Below are 16,442 nucleotides of genomic sequence, written 5' to 3'. Positions count from 1 at the left end.
TCACAGTTTTAATTCCGGTGGTCTCAAATAATTATTTAGTTAATTTGGACCATTTAAGTAATCACATTAAATAGCATTAATTATAAACAACCATTTTGGCGGTCCTTTAAAGTTATTAATGTATTCATTTATATTTTATAAGTATTTTTAACTGGCTGTTTCGTTCCACCAACAATATGGCAACCTTGGCGATAACTTTTTGCGGTGAACTTATCGACCTATCGCCAAAACGAGAAAACTGGTTGAACACGGCAAAAATGTTGTTGTCAAATCTGAGGTGGGGTCAGAAATAAATTTTTTATAAAATAACTACCTGCCAGAATGATCTTATGGTGTTGTGGAATAAACATCAATAGACCACTGAGTAAACTATTTTTTTCGTTTTGTAAATAAGGTCTGATTTCATATAGAAAAAGCCATTTACTTTTCATTCCGGCCAGAAAAAGGTGCCCGTTTTTCAAATCGAAAAAATCTTTCGATTTCGATTACCGGAGCACCAATTTCTCGTTTTCAAAAACAAAAACGAAAAATTCTTGCCGTTTTCGATTACCGGAGCAGGCCTGATAGCCTTTTTTTATTATTCCAGAATTTTGGTAAAAATTTTATGAAAATCGGACCACTATATCTTATAGCTGCCATAGGAACGATCGGGAAATTAATCGAAAAAAATGGAATGATAAGTAAATGGCTTTTTTTATATGAAATCAGATCTTATTTACAAAAGGAAAAAAATAGTTTACTCGGTGGTCTATTGATGTTTATTCCACACCACCACAAGATCATTCTGGCAGGTAGTTATTTTATAAAAAATTTATTTCTGACCCCTCCTCAGATTTGACAACAAAATTTTTGCCGTGTTCAACCAGTTTTCTCGATTTGGCGATAGGTCGATAGGTTCACCGCAAAAAGTTATCGCCAAGGTTGCCATATTGTTGGTGGAACGAAACATCCAGTTAAAAATACTTATAAAATATAAATGAATACATTAATAACTTTAAAGGACCGCCAAAATGGTTGTTCATAAATAATGCTATTTAATGTGATTACTTAAATGGTCCAAATTAAACAAATAATTATTTGAGACCACCGGAATTAAAACTGTGAAAAGTGTGGCAGCATCTTAGGTGCCTGGATTTGCTTAATTCTACCATTTTTTGCCTTTTTCTGGCTTAGAAAAAGGGCAATTGTAAATATAATAGGCAGTACTTTACGTTGTTTGCTTATTACCAACAACACAAGTAAGCTGCTTGAGCAGTGAGAAACGATGAGAAAACGAAACATCCGATAGCAGAAATTTGCCGAAAACCGGAGCAGCTAAAAACGAAAACGGTTCGTTTTCGCCCAAAACGAAATCGAAAAAATTTTACGATTACCGGAGCAGGCCTGTATAACTTCGTTGTTTTTCAACGTATTTTAATCTACTTTGACACATGAGCTTCTGGTATTATTTCAAAATTTTGGTATAAATTTTATGAAAATCGGACGACTATATCTTATAGCTGCCATAGGAACGATAGGGAAAGTAATAGAAAAAATTATAACTTCGTTGTTTTTTAACGTATTTTCATCTACTCTGAGATATGGAGCTTTACTTATTATTATAGATATTTGGTATAAATTTCATAAAAATCGGACAACTATATCTTATAGCTGTCATAGAAGCGATCGGTAAATGTATAAAATATATAAAGCTGGGAATGTAAAACTGTAACTGTCAAACTGTAAACATAATAAGTATACAGCTGTGTTCACGGAAATAGCAGTGCGACAGAGGGAACAACTTCAAAACCTTTTTTTGTACATATTCCTTTTTGCAAGCTGATCTATTGCACATTGTTTTTGTTAAATGGAACATAAAGATAAGAATCGAGAAAAAATTCCGTTAGATTTGCTCTATTTTTATGTTTTATTGATATTTTTTCACATATGCAGCTCGTTTTGGCCGATCACTGAAATAGCAGTATTTAATTTTCTTTCGCAAAAAGTGCCGAAATTTCTATTAATTTTGTAAAAAATGAGTTTAATTACGGTCGTTATTATAGTTTATTATATAATACACCTTTACAACGCAAAAAAAAATATTTTAGTGGGCGCAGGACCTCACTGCTCCATGAGAGAAAGGTATCACAGAACTTAGCCTATAAAGAAGGGCAAAACATGTAAAGAGACTCCAAATCTTTCAAATTGTTATTTTAGAATAGTTTATAAATCATAAAATATGAACCGAACCCAAAAAAACCGAGGAACGATTCGCAAAACCACAATTGTACTGGCTCGACGCGTACTTCGCTTTAGCAAAGCTCGTCCTTTTGCATCCTCTAGGGATATATGAGCGGGAATTGGCATGGGAATCAGTCATGGGACCATTCGCCGGGGACTTATTGAATAAATTTTAGATTCGCGAAGTCCATGGAAAATGCCACTGCTTGGTTAAAGGCATATCAAGGCCAGATTGGAGTTCGCCAATAGCCACTTGAACTGCCACTATTCAAATGGCGTAATATCCTTTGGACAAATGACTCCAAACTGGTTTTATTTGGTGGAATAGGACAAGACATTATGTCCGTCGACCTCCAAATACATAGTACCCCCCAAACCACACGCTGAAGACAGTAAAACATGGTGGCCTAAAAATCATGGTATGGGTATATTTTTCATACAACGTTTTAGGTCCCGTATATATGATCTGTCGGATCAAAGACCATTATGTTTATGTCCAAATATTAAAAACTGTCTTGCAGCCGTATCCTGAGGAAAATATGCCATTAATTTGGACATTTCCACAGTACAGTGACCCTAATCATACCATCAAGGTGGCCAAGGAGTGGGTTCTTAATGAAAAAGTGGATGCAATGCCATGGCCTGCACAGTCCCCGGATATAAATCCGATCGAAAACTTATGGGGGACATCAAGGGCTACGTATTAAAGAAGTTTCCGACTTCTAAGCCGCAGCTTTGGCAATTTGTGCAGGAGGAATGAGGCCATATTCCCCTCAAGCGTTTCTAAGACTTGGTGGACTCCTTGCCACCCAGGTATGAGGCTATGATAGCTTCTAAAGGCTATTTAACAAATTATTAGATCATAGTCAATTAGAATTTAAGAAGAAATAGGTTTCTTATACGATATTTTTAAATTTATGAAGAATTTTAGTTTTTCACTGCTATTTCAATGATCGGCATAATATAGACCTTTTTTGTTGATATTAGCTATATCTTCTAAAGGGTTTATGTTACCTAAATTAAATGATTGTGGTATTGTTAATAATTAAATATACTAAGCTTTTATGAAAAAAAAAATTATGAAAATAGTGTTTGTAACAGGATTTTCCGATCTTAAACGTGCAGGTCGTTGGGCACTGCTATTTCCGTGAACACAGCTGTAGGTAAAATGTTATGAAACTCTGTTTAGTGTCTGTTTTCGGCATTATAATTTATAATATAAATATGAAAACCAATGTGCAAGGGTATACAAACTTCGGCGTGCCGAAGTTAGCTTCTTTTCTTGTTTACTTCTGATTTTGATAAAAAATCAGGACAGGATTCTAGAGCGCATTTCCAACATTGCTTTTAACCTCTTCCAGCTTGTACAAAGCAGGTAAATGAAATGCGGCTCAATTTATTTCACTGGCAAATTCAATTGCTGATATCTCAATGGTGGATAACGGTTAAAAGCCAAAACTGAAACCACTTTTTACAGATCCAAAATTAAAATCTGAAATAACCGGAGTAAATAATAGCTAATTACAAATATTATGCCCTATTGCTTGCAAATGAAAGCTCAGTAGTGACCGACAGTAAATAAAATTAAAAATTCAAGAATTAACGTGAACGTTAAAGCTATTTCTATTCTTCTACTAATTTCCAAGTTGTTTCTAGCTCAAAAACAAAGGATAGTTCTCAGAGTAACGTACAGACTAAGTTTTTCACATACATATATGAGAAAATCAACTTATTTTATTAAAACCAAGATGTTTTATTTTAAACCGTACAACAAAGTGTATTCTTAGTTAGTAACCTTTTCGCAGATTTTAATGAAAATATTATATCCTCTAATACGGTCTTCCCACACAGCGCATTTGTGAGGAACGTTTGGGATTTTTCACAAATGTGAAACTCGTGTTCCCACACAGCATTAAAGCGCATTTAGCATCCGAGCAGCTGATCGATCAGCTGTGAGCTCATGAAAACGTAAACAAAGGCTGTCGAATTGGCAGTTGCAAATTTGAAATGGAGCATTTACCAACTATTTTAGCTGTTGTACAACAGCAAAAGGCACAGATTGCGTCAGAATTTATCCGCAATAAATTTAAATGAATTAAATGACAAGGAATTTTAGTTTTTCTAATGATTTTTCTCTAACAAAGAGCAAATTCCCCGAAGAGTGTCTATAGGTGGTATAGGCATCCAAAATCTTTAAAATAAGGTAGAGATAGGCGGTTTATATTAAATAGTAACAATTGGGGACATATTGGGGCAAGAATATACAGAAAAAACGCCAACAACTATTTGGGCATGCTTGTAGCTTTGGCGCCACGTTTTAAATTCCATATCTCATTTGTTCCTCGCCAAGTTTGTTTACATTTTCGTGGTGAATGGTCAAATTTTCAGAGTTGCACCGAAGAACTATCGCCTAACTATCGCCAAACAAACCGGCGTTAGTTCAGCATTAAAATCTAATGCTGAACTAACGCCGGGCCATTTGGGAAAATTCGGAACGGCAAAACCTTATGGAGCATTTGTTCAACGGATGCTAAATGCGCTTTAATGCTGTGTGGGAAGACCCTATAAAAAAGGTTAGAAAAGAGCCAAACTCTTAAAATTACAAACCAATGCGTTTCGCTGGTTTTCATTTACATAAACGTTCTTGATGTACAGTGGCTCAAAAAAAAACTGTTAGAAAATCTAAAAATGTTCTTACACGTTAACGAATTTCTAATTATGCTTTATATAACAGTTTTGCCATCACTGGTCGCACGGGCAACCAGCGTTGCCAGACTTTACATTGAAGAGCGACCAACGCTGCCAGACCGTTATGATTGTTTTCAAGGTTTTAGTGTGCCCAAAAGCCGCAAAAGCGAATTTTAAGCACATCGTATAGACCTGTGATATATGCATCAAGATTTGAAAGATCGGCAAGGCGATAAATTAGCCATTTTATATTTGATGGCCTGCGGCTTCCTGATTTATATTTTTACTATTTCCCAAGTCACTCCTTCTTCCTCGTAAATACATAAATATAATTGCCAAATTTCGAAAAAATGTAAATGCTTCTAGCAATTTACTGTTTCTGCTCTCCATGACATTTTCTAATATTTTAATTTTTGCGTCACGGAACAGGCCTTAAAACGGCGCTCACGAGGAAATATCAATATTTATTTTTAAAAATATCGATATTCGATTATCTGGTTACAAAAATATTTATTTTTCAACATATCGATACATCGATATTTTTATATACACATCCCTAAATGTAAGACAATATTGTAAAAGCAACAAGCCAACAAGTAAAAGCAATAGCCCAAGTGTACTCTATTTAAGCTCGGTTTGTGCGGCGGAAAAGCCACGGAAAATCCGAGCTTGTGGCCGAGGGGAACGCGGCACACGCACACACCCGTCGGGCGCACACTTGTGCTGCTGCTGCACACACATATAGACGGATGTTTTTCGTCTACGTTTCAATTCGATTTTCGGAAATTTCACCTTCGCGTTGCTGTTTTTCGGCTATTTCAAACTTGTTTTCAGCTGTGTCTTTCCCAAACGGCGCCCCCGCCCCCACCCGCTGTCCCCTGCCCAGCTCTGTTGGCAGCCGCTCACTTTTTAATTTGCTTACGTATTACGTGTGGCGGTGTGCGTGTGCGCTCGCGTTCGTATTTCATGAAAATTAGTGCCAATTTGCAGTGAGACGGAATGTAGGGGCAGAAGCTGGCATAATTTTCCGCACATTCAACCTCTGATTTCCCGTATTTCCCTCGGATCAGCTGTAATTTGCATAAAGAAATCGCCCCCTCCGACCGTCTCGCTCGCTCCTGGGCACGTGTGCCTGTATGCGTGTGAAATGCTTTTCTCTAAAAATAACGCCCGTGGCTCTGTAGATACGCGTGAATAATGGCGAAAAACGCACTTAAAGCGTAGTTCTCGAATGTGTGTCAAAGAGCAGCAGGTGCAAGTTCAGTGTTATAAAGCGCAGCACTTCTGCCAGCGTGTGTGTGCCTGTCGTTGTGGTGTGTGTATGTGTGTGTGTGTGTCGCAAACATATGGCAAAAAGTCGGACTGCTAGATAAATGAATATTTGCATTCTCTGCAGAAAACGGTGGTACCGCTCAACGGCAGAATGACATAGAGAGTGGTTGGAAAACTACAAAACTCCAAGGCGAAAAACCACGTCCAATGACAAATGTGACCACGGAAACACACCAGCCGCCCTGAGGAAGAAGAGGAACGTCTCCAAAGGTCAACCCAGCACCCTGCACCCGGCCCCGCCCCCTCTCCGTTTGTTATTATTTTTTTTTTCGTTAGTTTCCCTCCGTTCGCGAGCGTGTTTCCTTTGGGCGTGCAACACTTTTTGCCAAAAGTCTTGCCACTGTCCAAAATCGCGAAGCACGTCGAACGAGTACGGCCGTAAAAATTCCCAAGTCCGTGGGCACCAAGCTGCAGCGTCTCAAGGCCAAGGCGGCTGCGAGTCAACACTACGGCAGCAGCAGTTATCGCAAGTCCGGCGGCAGCAACAGGAGCAGTGAGGGCGGCGAGAAAAGTTTCGGGACACAAGGCGGCTACGATTATCAACGCGGTGGCGCTGCCGAGGAGCGTAACTTTGCTGCGACGACGGCGCTGGCGGACGTGGCCGAGAAGTCATATCAATATAGCAGCAGCAGCAGCAGCAACAATAACAACAATTATCAAAAGTCAAACCACACCAGTGCCAATTACAACCACAACAACAACAACTATAACCACCCAAAAAGCGCCACCAACCTGCCTTATCAGCCTCAGAGCAACCACAGCACCAACAACAATAACAACAGTACGATGAAGATGACCAAACAGAAGAATTCGCTGGCGGAGCGCCTCAATATCGGCGATGAGGTACGGGAATTGAAGCTGGGCTCAACCTTCAGAAACAACTCAACATCCTTCCATACCATCAAATGTAAGTGTCGCCTGGCCATCCCCATTCTTCTGCCAATGCCCAGCCAGAACTGACCCACAAATGTGTTCGTGTTGCAGATGACTTCAAGCCAGCGAGTGTGGATACCAGCCGCATGGCATCTGTGGACGTTGGCTCCAACAATCAAGTTACTGTTATCGTGCCAAATTCTGGTGAGTGCAACGGATTAGCTGCTAGATATACATACTATCTTCCGGGTTTGGATGCTTATGTCGAGGTTCAGCACAAAGCTAACAGCACAACATTTTCTGACGGGAAAAAGAAAAGGCTAATTAAAATTTGAAAAAATTATACTATATAAGCATATAATAACGGTTAACGGTTTCTACCATCAAATAAAATATTACTCAGAACTCTCAAGTTTTTTCGGCATAATAACAGATGATTTCAAGTAACCAACTTGAAAAGAAAAGCCATTACAGTTGTTTTCTGAGGAGTGTGTTATAGGAGCTACCACCTTACATCACTATTATGTTCCTAACGGAACTCTGATTAACTATAGGATTTATCTTAGATTTATCTTGTTCGGTCAGGTTGCTATTAGGGACTTTAAACCCGGTCGTAATTGGATAAATTAAAAATGTAGTTCTTTTAAAAGCAAAGCAACTCTTCAACATATTTTTCTAAATATTATTATTATTTGATAGAAAATCAAATACCGCAGAAAGTTAAAAAAAATTCCAACAAAAATTATAAGATTATAGTGCATTTAATAGGGCTTGTGTTTTGTTTTATTTTATTTTTCTGCGGCAGGCTATGTTAAAGTTGTGTAATCCGATTTCAATTTATGCACAACAAAATTAGTTGTAGTCTCGCAGGCCCAAAGCAAAAAATCTTGATCCAACCATGTTTTATTAGACACAGGCTAATGAAATGGGAAATCGGGAAAATTATTGTCTTTCCTCGAGCACGCAACCTAATATTGTATTTAAATGAAAGGAAAACCAATCGATTTTGCCTTTAAGTTGGGAAAATGAACTCCGTGAAGGCAATTGTCTGTCAGATGATTAGATACATATTTTTTGCAAGAAACCTTTTAAAGTATATATTTGGGAATTTTATACTTTCTTTTTTCGTTTTGATACGACTAGTTAAAGGGTCTCACACAAAGTTATAAAAAAATTAACTGAAATAGTAGTCGATTCCAATTCTCTAAAGCGACTTGATCAGCCCTAGTGGCTGTTTGATGACATAATTTGACTGCATTTATATGCTAGGAGGCAGTGGCAGAGTCAGCTCTTAGATACAAATTAATGGATAGCCAGCCCTGTGTCTTAGTTCGTTTGAACAAAGGCCACAGACGCGCGGCGAGAAGTGGAGAGGGGACGCCAGCGACGGAATGAAACCAAATTACATCAAGTCAGGCAAAATGCAGCCAAGCGTTCAAGTTTTTTTCCTCGCTTTTTCATACTCGTATTATTTCGCTACGCTCTTTGTGGCCAGACTCGTCTGTGGGCTGTCGGCTGTGGTTGCTGTTGTTTGGACCTCATTGCGGCCGACTTGCCTTGTGTAACGCTCCGCTGATTGCGAGCGACGAGTCGCCAAAGAGTTTGGCGCTGGCGACGACAATAACAGTGGCATTTGGTCAAGTGTGGGTCTGGAAGTGGTGCGGTAACTGCCCGATCTCTCCCTATCTCAGTCCGTTTCCGAATCGAACGGGTGCAGCCGAATGCACAACTGGACTAGTTTTCAGTTAAGCGTCGCAGCCGCAGCCAAACATTCCGTTCGACCTCTCGATTATATGCAGATAAATTATTATTTACAATATAAGCCATAACCATGACTGCAATTAATCAAGCCATTTAGAAAACAGTAACATTTATATATATATTACATATTAATTATCCTGAAGACCGCTTAAGACTTAGCAATTTTAATTTTATTTGCAGTTATAAAGTAAAGTATAAAGTATTTTTAACTAGAAAGGAAGCTAACTTCGCCACGCTACTGTTTTAGATTCTCAGCTTTACATTTCCTCTACATCTACCGATTGTTCCTATGGCAGCTATAAGATAATGCCATTCTGTTGTTTAAATGCTGAACTGCTAGTTTTCCTTGGCTCTCAGACAAATAAACCACTATTTTAATGGCAGCTATGCTGTAGTCCTATTTTGATTAAATTAAAAACATTTTAGAATTGTAAAGTTTATTTTAACTTATATTTGGTGTCAATTTAAGTTTATTCTTATTTTTGGCTCCCGGGGTATAGCCTGATGTATATTTGTTATATTCATCATGCTAGTTTTCAATTACTTGATAAAATGCCGGTTTGCCTAACTTTGCGGCTATCAAATGCAAAGCCTCTTGGATGTCCGTAAGCGTGCACCTGTTCGTGTGGCTCAGGATATCGAATAATGATCTATCCTGTTGGCAGAGTCTCAGCACCTCGCCTACCACGTACGCGTCTTCTTTCGATATTTCTCCATTTACTTGTTTAGCTTTCAGGTAGATATCTACGGCCGTCTGGATTTGTTGTATTCCGTACGACTTCCCCAGATGCGATGAAAGCACCCCTGTAAGTACGTCTTCCACGGGTCTCAATACATTGAGAAGGAGGGTTACTTGAGTCGTGGTATCGAAGAGAACCACAGCTGTAAGATTTTCAAAAATTTGTAAGAAGCACTAAGGTGGGCCGATATAAGCTCACCGAAAATTGCTGCAGTTAGCTGTATATACATCAGTGTCTTCATTTCTAAGGGAAATGAAGCTTTGAAGGCAGGGTTCTGGCATGAATGTTCCTATTAGACATGCCAATTTTGATCTAAAATCAATTTATTCCAATCTGCATGTATTTTCCGGTAATTCTTCACAGTAACTTGACCCCGTAACATTTATTCATCTTCATGTAACTACCCCTTTGCTGTTTTGCAGAATCCTTAAAACGTACCACAAATATGGGCCTTTGGGCTTTTGCTTTTGATTTGATTAAATATTTAATAGGCTCGTTTTTAAACAAATTTCGACACCGAATTCATGAAATTAATGGGGGAAAAAAGGAGTTTAAACATAGTACAAAATATTCAAACTGATTACTTCTTCATATTTGAGGAAACAAGGGATTAAAAGCTAACTTTATAAGAGATGGGCAATATAGGAATACTAGATTCAGCATTGTAAAACGGAACCATTTAAATAATAATGAACAAGAAAGGAAGCTAACTTCGGCACGCCGAAGTTTGTATACCCTTGCAGATATTATTTCATTAAATTTTACCTATACTTATTGTTTAGAGTTTGACAGTTACAGTTTTACATTCCCAGTTTTACATTTTCTCTACATCTACCGATGGCAGCTATATCATATAGTTGTCCGATTTTCATAAAATTTATACCAAAGTTCTGAACTAATAATATAAGCTTATATCTCAGAGTAGATAAAAATAGGTTGAAAAACAACGAAGTTATAATGTTTTTTCTATTAATTTCCCGATCGTTCCTATGGCAGCTATAAGATATAGTCGTCCGATTTTCATGAAATTTATACCAAAATTCTGAACTAATAAAATAAGCTTATAACTCAGAGTAGATAAAAATAGGTTGAAAAACAACGAAGTTATAATGTTTTTTCTATTAATTTCCCGATCGTTCCTATGGCAGCTATAAGATATAGTCGTCCGATTTTCATGAAATTTTTATTGAAATTCTGAAATAATATACAATGGCCATATCTAAAAAATGGTGCAAAAATGTTGAAAAACAGCCAAGTTATAATTTTTTTTCTAAAAATTTATCGAACATTTGTATGGCAGCTATATGATATAGTTGTCCGATCCGGCCTGTTCCGACATATATAGCAGTGAGAGTATATAGAAGACTATATGCAAAGTTTCATTCAGATAGCTTTAAAACTGAGGGACTAGTTTGCGTAGAAACGGACAGACGGACGGACAGACGGACATGGCTAGATCGACTCGGCTGTTGATGCTGATCAAGAATATATATACTTTATAGGGTCGGAAACGTCTCCTTCACTGCGTTGCAAACTTCTGACTGAAATTATAATACCCTGCAAGGGTATAAAAATCGCATGATATTAAAATGGATTTATGAGAGTTCTTTAACATCATGAGCAATCAATCAATTGAATTGTATAACTTCTGACCTTACCATAGCTTTAGAAATTATAGCAAATTATCAGCTCCTAAAACAAATACATCTCTGTTATGGCTGCATTTTTAAGGAACACGTGCTTGCTGTGACTGAACTCTCAGCTAACCAGTTTTTCAGGAATTCTACAATTTTGGATGACTAATGCCAACTCGATTGTGCTTCCCTTGCAGAAAGTTCCGGTGTGCCTCATACAGTTTATAAGGGTAATCAGAGAGAGTATGCCAAGGAGTGCTTGATGATCTACGACAAGGAGACGGGTGCTATCACAATAGAGAAGCTGAATCACAACATACAGGTGAAGAAGACCAGGTGAGTGCGGTACAATTGGGATCCCCAAGCAGCGAGTAGCTTTTTCATTTTTTTTCAGGAGCGAGGTTACGAACAAGCCAGTTCTTCTGCCAGTTCAGAATGCGACCATGAATGTGGCCCAGGGCCAGGGTCCGAATCCAGCCCAGGGTCAGGGAACCAACGGTGCTGGAATGGTCCCGAATATGGCAGCTTCTGGGCATGGAACCGGGTCGGCTAGTAAATTGGAGAACAGCACAATGCGGATAACATCAAAGACAAAGGTTTCAACGGGTAGTCGCCGGAATAATATAAGTGAGTAAGGGCAGCGATTAAGGCAAGGAAAATATCAATATTTCAATTTTAATAATGACCTTTGGTTGGTGGTGAAGAATTATGTGTAACTAATGATAATTTTACGACAATTTCAGTTGACTTCAAGCCGCGCAATTCGCCCATGCAGCAGAGCTCACCATCGCGTCCAGTGGCCATCCATCGCAGCCCCCAATCCGCCCCAGCGTAGGTTTATACCCTCCAGCAGCGCGGCGAAGGAATTAAATCCACTGTTTCTTTTCAGTTGGGATGCAAATAATGCTCAGCAGACATTGCCCAGCATCCCTATGATCACGGACGACGATGACTTTGGGTTGAGGGCTGCCCTCCATAACGGCGGACAGGCCAATACCTCGGGCTCATCGACTGGCTCGGTGGGGGGTCAATCCGAGTACGGGTCCATGTCGTCCAAGCAGCGACAGGCTCCTCAGCATAGCCAAGCCAAGCGCCAGCAGATGCATCAGCGCTCCAGTCCGCCAATGGCACAGCAGCAGCACCAGCAGCCCTCCAGCTACGGTCGCGGGTACAACAACAGCAACAACCAATACGCACAACATCAGCAGCAGCAGCATCAACAGCAGCACCAGCAGCAGCAACCACAACGCCATTCTCCACAGCAGCAACACCAACACCAACACCATCAGCAGCAACAGCAGCGTGCTTCGGCCCTTGGCCATGGCAACAGCATGCCAATGGACTTTGACGCAGCCAGAGAGCATGATCTGACCTCGCAAACAGTGGCCCAAGCAGCTGCTGCTCTGGAACAGGTAGGTTACACCACTCGTTCCGATCGGGACTGTGCTGAGCTATGTATTTGGTTTGCAGCAAATTGGCGGCGCATTGAGTGCCTCCAGCTCCAGCTCGGAATCGGACTCTAGCGACAGTGAGAGCGGCAGTGACTCCGATGACAGCACTGATGATGACAGGCAGCAGCCACAGCAGCAGCAGCAAGCTATGCAAATGCAACAGCAGCAGCACCTAAACCAGCTGCCCAACCTGGGCCTAGGCTCCATATCACCAACTTACAGCAATAGTCATCAGCAGCAGCAGCAGCCATCGCATCATCCTAGGCAACAGCAGCAGCAGCAACAACAGCAGAAGCAACAGTCCGGCATTTATGCATCCAACGGTGGCTTTCCAAACGACTTGCTGCAAAACGATCTGCAGTTGTCCTCAAACTCGTCTGAAGATGAGGACGATTAGGTGGGCGAGTTTGATAAAATTCAATAATTTCACAAATCGAACAGTAACAACAATTATTGATATTCTGTCTATATGCGTGTAATTAAGTTGTAATTATTGAGGGGTGAATTTACTTGCTAGTGAAATTTTTATAAATAAATTATTAGTTGTACGTCACGATATACCGAGCATACATTAATTAATTTTAATCATTAATTTTAAACCTTCCAAATGTGCAGGAGAACACTGAATACAAACAAGAAAGGATATCACGACCTAATTTCTGCCAATACATATTCAATGTAAACTAATTTTAAATACAAATTCAAAGGTTATGTGAAACTTGTTAAAAGTCCTAAAGCAGATCGCACGCAATACATATAGCATCAACAATGAATAAAAATAGCAGAAGCAGAAGCAAACGAAGTAGGTGATGCAACTACGGAAATTATTTAGTTTTTAATGCCAATTCTGCAAATATTAAACATGAATTTTAAGATACAACAAAAAACAAATATCATTGAATAACCACAGCGGATTTTTGCCATTAATTACGCATTTTACTCTAAGCCGGAAATCATTTAAATTATTCAGATACCAAAAGCGCGAAAATAACTTTGCAAATGAGCTCTTATTTCGGTTCGCCTTATTTCGCTCATACTTTGTATTCAATATTTTTGTTCTTTATTATTGTTACGCTAACATAATTACTAACTGATTGTTCGCCTTTGATAAATTAGCTTGTTAGCCAAGTCTCTCATCCATTTGAGTTACCTACTTGTGCGATATGAAGACATTTAGGTTTTACCCCATGTTTTATTTGAATTTATTTGTAGTTTTTTAATTAATTTTTAAAATATTTTATTATTATTTGTTATGCGCTTGCAATAGTTAAAAGCAACGAGAAACTGAAATAAATGTGAAACGAATGAAAACGCCTGCTTTTATGCTTCCCACCCCGTTGAGTTGGTCACAGCAAAGCCATTATAAAAACAAGATGGGTATCTATGGACACTACGTAATTTGTTAACTCACAGAAGAACACGGCTCCTTCCATTTGTATGAGCGTGCACGAAAGTCCAGGCACACACTTACTAAGATTAACACTATTTCATTTGGAAAGCCAACAATGAATTGTATTTATAAAGTACCATCCACGAGAAAAACGACCAATATCTGAGAGAGACAGTCAGAAGCAAGCGGAGATGACACCAATTATTTTTTGAACATGAGAATATGTCTAGGAATAAATTGTTTTGCAGACCATGAGGTATTGTTTGGGGCATTACTACTACTATTGAGCATCAAATAGGAACACCAAAACACCAATTATTACAAAAAAATCAACAGAAACTAAAGGAAAACAACAAATTGATTCAGATAATCATAAGCACAATATACATATGCAAAGAATCTAGAAATAATTGTATAACTAATTCTAAATGGAATCCGAAATGCCTAAGATCACAATGAAATCAAGCGACTAACTTAGTCTAATTGGTAAGAAAACAAATATATAAATATATATATATATATATTATATACAAACAAGCATGTACACGACTTTATATACAAACATATAAATATTACTTTCAGTTGAATTAGTTCTAATACCGACCATCAAACAGTCAACAAATAAATCTAAACAATTTAACAGGTGTTTTCTAACTTTTTCATGGGTTATTTCCCACAAAACCCATGAAATACCCTCGACTTTGGGTTCTCGGAGTCGAAAAATAATTCTATTTGGGGATTATATCTGCCTGAGAAAACTTTTATTCTTATAAGTACAGTAACTATAAGCGAAGTAAAAGCCCCTTCATTAATTTAAAAATCGATTCCCCGCCTAAAGACAGCTTTTTGTAGTTGGTCGATAGGTTTTTATTATCGATATGCCAAATACCGATTAAATATATTTCTTGCGGAAAATATAGATAAACGAATAGTTTTCAGCCCTGGTCGCGGCTGTCTAGATTATTATTGTACAATTAACATCAACAGGTGGTGATTAATTGGATAAATACCTCGATATGGGCGACGTTACAGGACTCAGCAATGCCGAAGCCGACGAGCTGTGCAAAAAGCCGGAGGCGGCCACCAAGGCAAGTCCCCGAACCCAGTAGTTACATACATATGGCCACCTAAAACTAGCAAATAACACGCTGTCGTTCCAGGACTTTCTGTTCCAGCAAACGATGTATCGCATAAAGGATCCGCGTCGGTCCCTGCCCTTTTACACGGGGGTCCTAGGAATGACCTTGCTGGTGAAACTGGACTTTCCCGAGGCCAAGTTCTCCCTGTACTTTATGGGGTAAGGTTAAGTGGCTGCGGCTTATCTAAGTACGTGCGTATGGTTCGGTGATAACAATTGCGTTTGCATCTCCCTGCAGATACGAGAACCCCGCCGATGTGCCCAAGGATCCTAAGGAGCGACGCAGCTGGGCGATGAGCCGCAAGGCCACGGTTGAGCTGACCCAGTAAGTGCATACTTCTCAAGCAGGCTTTCATTAGGTATTTGCATCGGAACTTGCATATATACTTGAATCATTTACAAATTTCTAATTTGAAAACTTTGAATCCAGTATAGTATTGCAAGGTTCAGTAAGAGTCAAAACGCAAATTATCAGAATAGCCTTAAGTTCTTGGTGGAAAAATGCAATTATATATTTTAAATCGACAGTTCATCCTTTCTGGTTAACGATAAAACGTTCACTTATTCTATATTTTCATCTTAGCAACTGGGGAACTGAAAGCGACCCAGATCAGAGCTACCACACCGGCAACAACGACCCTCGTGGTTTCGGACACATTGGACTCATGGTTCCCGATGTCTATGCTGCCTGTCAGCGGTAAGAAATACGTCCTTGCAATTGCATTCATTTATAATCTATCGACCCTTATCCCTTCCCACAGATTCCAGGAGCTAGGCGTCGACTTTGTTAAGAAGCCCGATGACGGTCGCATGAAGGGCTTGGCCTTCATTAAGGATCCCGACGGTTACTGGATTGAGATCTTCAACGCCCACTCTGTGTAGACCTCTGCTCGCTGGCAGTGAATTTTTATTTTGTATTACACGTGTGTCCATCACTGTTCCTTAATTGCCTGCAACACATTTGAGCTGTAGAGTGGAATCTCCAAAGGAGTCGCTAAAATAAATAAGAAAGAGAATGTGCCACAATGGCAGTATCCTTATTCCCGCATATAGACATGTCGCAGCTGCTGCTGCAGCTGTCAACTCTGTCCCCAAAAAATAATTGGCTCCTGTGTCCTTACCGGCTTGGTATTTTCACACGCTAATTATTATTTACATCGCGGCAGCCAGGCACGTTTTTGATAAGTAAATGTGTTACCCACTCGGGCCGGAAGT

The 16,442-nt window shown here is 39.2% G+C and overlaps 2 protein-coding genes and 2 long non-coding RNA genes across 6 annotated transcripts; 3 read left to right on the top strand and 1 right to left on the bottom strand.

The window, feature by feature from the left end:
• The first annotated feature begins 5,473 nt into the window (after nt 1–5,473).
• Nucleotides 5,474–13,255, top strand: Eaf (ELL-associated factor). 3 transcript variants are annotated; one of them, XM_017177053.3, is made up of 8 exons: nt 5,474–5,542; nt 6,305–7,147; nt 7,225–7,317; nt 11,446–11,584; nt 11,643–11,875; nt 11,992–12,079; nt 12,138–12,660; nt 12,719–13,255. In XM_017177053.3, exons 2-8 carry the CDS (start codon nt 7,027–7,029, stop codon nt 13,094–13,096), a joined length of 1,575 nt encoding a protein of 524 aa, XP_017032542.1. In that variant the 5' UTR covers nt 5,474–5,542; nt 6,305–7,026; the 3' UTR covers nt 13,097–13,255. The 3 variants fall into 3 exon arrangements, with proteins under 3 accessions (XP_017032542.1, XP_017032541.1, XP_070139533.1); XM_017177052.3 differs by having other exon boundaries at nt 5,487–5,504; XM_070283432.1 differs by lacking the exon at nt 5,474–5,542 and adding an exon at nt 5,702–5,863.
• On the top strand, nt 8,612–9,750 carry LOC138927937 (uncharacterized). Its single transcript, XR_011444389.1, has 2 exons — nt 8,612–9,061; nt 9,122–9,750. It is a non-coding gene; the product is annotated as an uncharacterized lncRNA (long non-coding RNA).
• Nucleotides 9,295–11,075, bottom strand: LOC108081816 (uncharacterized). Its single transcript, XR_011444388.1, has 2 exons — nt 9,813–11,075; nt 9,295–9,756 (listed from the first exon to the last, which is right to left on the bottom strand). It is a non-coding gene; the product is annotated as an uncharacterized lncRNA (long non-coding RNA).
• Nucleotides 13,256–15,013: 1,758 nt separating the features above from the next.
• Glo1 (Glyoxalase 1) lies at nt 15,014–16,243 on the top strand. Its single transcript, XM_017177003.3, has 5 exons — nt 15,014–15,177; nt 15,250–15,386; nt 15,466–15,552; nt 15,811–15,924; nt 15,989–16,243. The coding sequence occupies exons 1-5, from the start codon at nt 15,106–15,108 to the stop codon at nt 16,107–16,109; spliced, it is 531 nt and encodes a 176-aa protein (XP_017032492.1). The 5' UTR covers nt 15,014–15,105; the 3' UTR covers nt 16,110–16,243.
• Nucleotides 16,244–16,442: the final 199 nt, after the last annotated feature.

The sequence above is a fragment of the Drosophila kikkawai genome, chromosome 2L (assembly GCF_030179895.1).
Source record: "Drosophila kikkawai strain 14028-0561.14 chromosome 2L, DkikHiC1v2, whole genome shotgun sequence".
In the NCBI taxonomy this organism is placed as follows: Eukaryota; Metazoa; Arthropoda; class Insecta; order Diptera; family Drosophilidae; genus Drosophila; species Drosophila kikkawai.
This window is presented reverse-complemented; position numbering and strand designations above follow the sequence as displayed.

Excerpts from the sequence above, each read along its gene's own strand:
- Eaf (XM_017177053.3), top strand. The coding sequence starts at position 7,027 with ATGAAGATGACCAAACAGAAGAATTCGCTGGCGGAGCGCCTCAATATC. Across the intron at positions 7,148-7,224 it reads ATCCTTCCATACCATCAAAT|ATGACTTCAAGCCAGCGAGT; the intron begins GTAAGTGTCGCC and ends TTCGTGTTGCAG. Across the intron at positions 11,585-11,642 it reads ATACAGGTGAAGAAGACCAG|GAGCGAGGTTACGAACAAGC; the intron begins GTGAGTGCGGTA and ends ATTTTTTTTCAG.
- Glo1 (XM_017177003.3), top strand. The coding sequence starts at position 15,106 with ATGGGCGACGTTACAGGACTCAGCAATGCCGAAGCCGACGAGCTGTGC. Across the intron at positions 15,553-15,810 it reads GCCACGGTTGAGCTGACCCA|CAACTGGGGAACTGAAAGCG; the intron begins GTAAGTGCATAC and ends TTTTCATCTTAG. Across the intron at positions 15,925-15,988 it reads GTCTATGCTGCCTGTCAGCG|ATTCCAGGAGCTAGGCGTCG; the intron begins GTAAGAAATACG and ends CCCTTCCCACAG.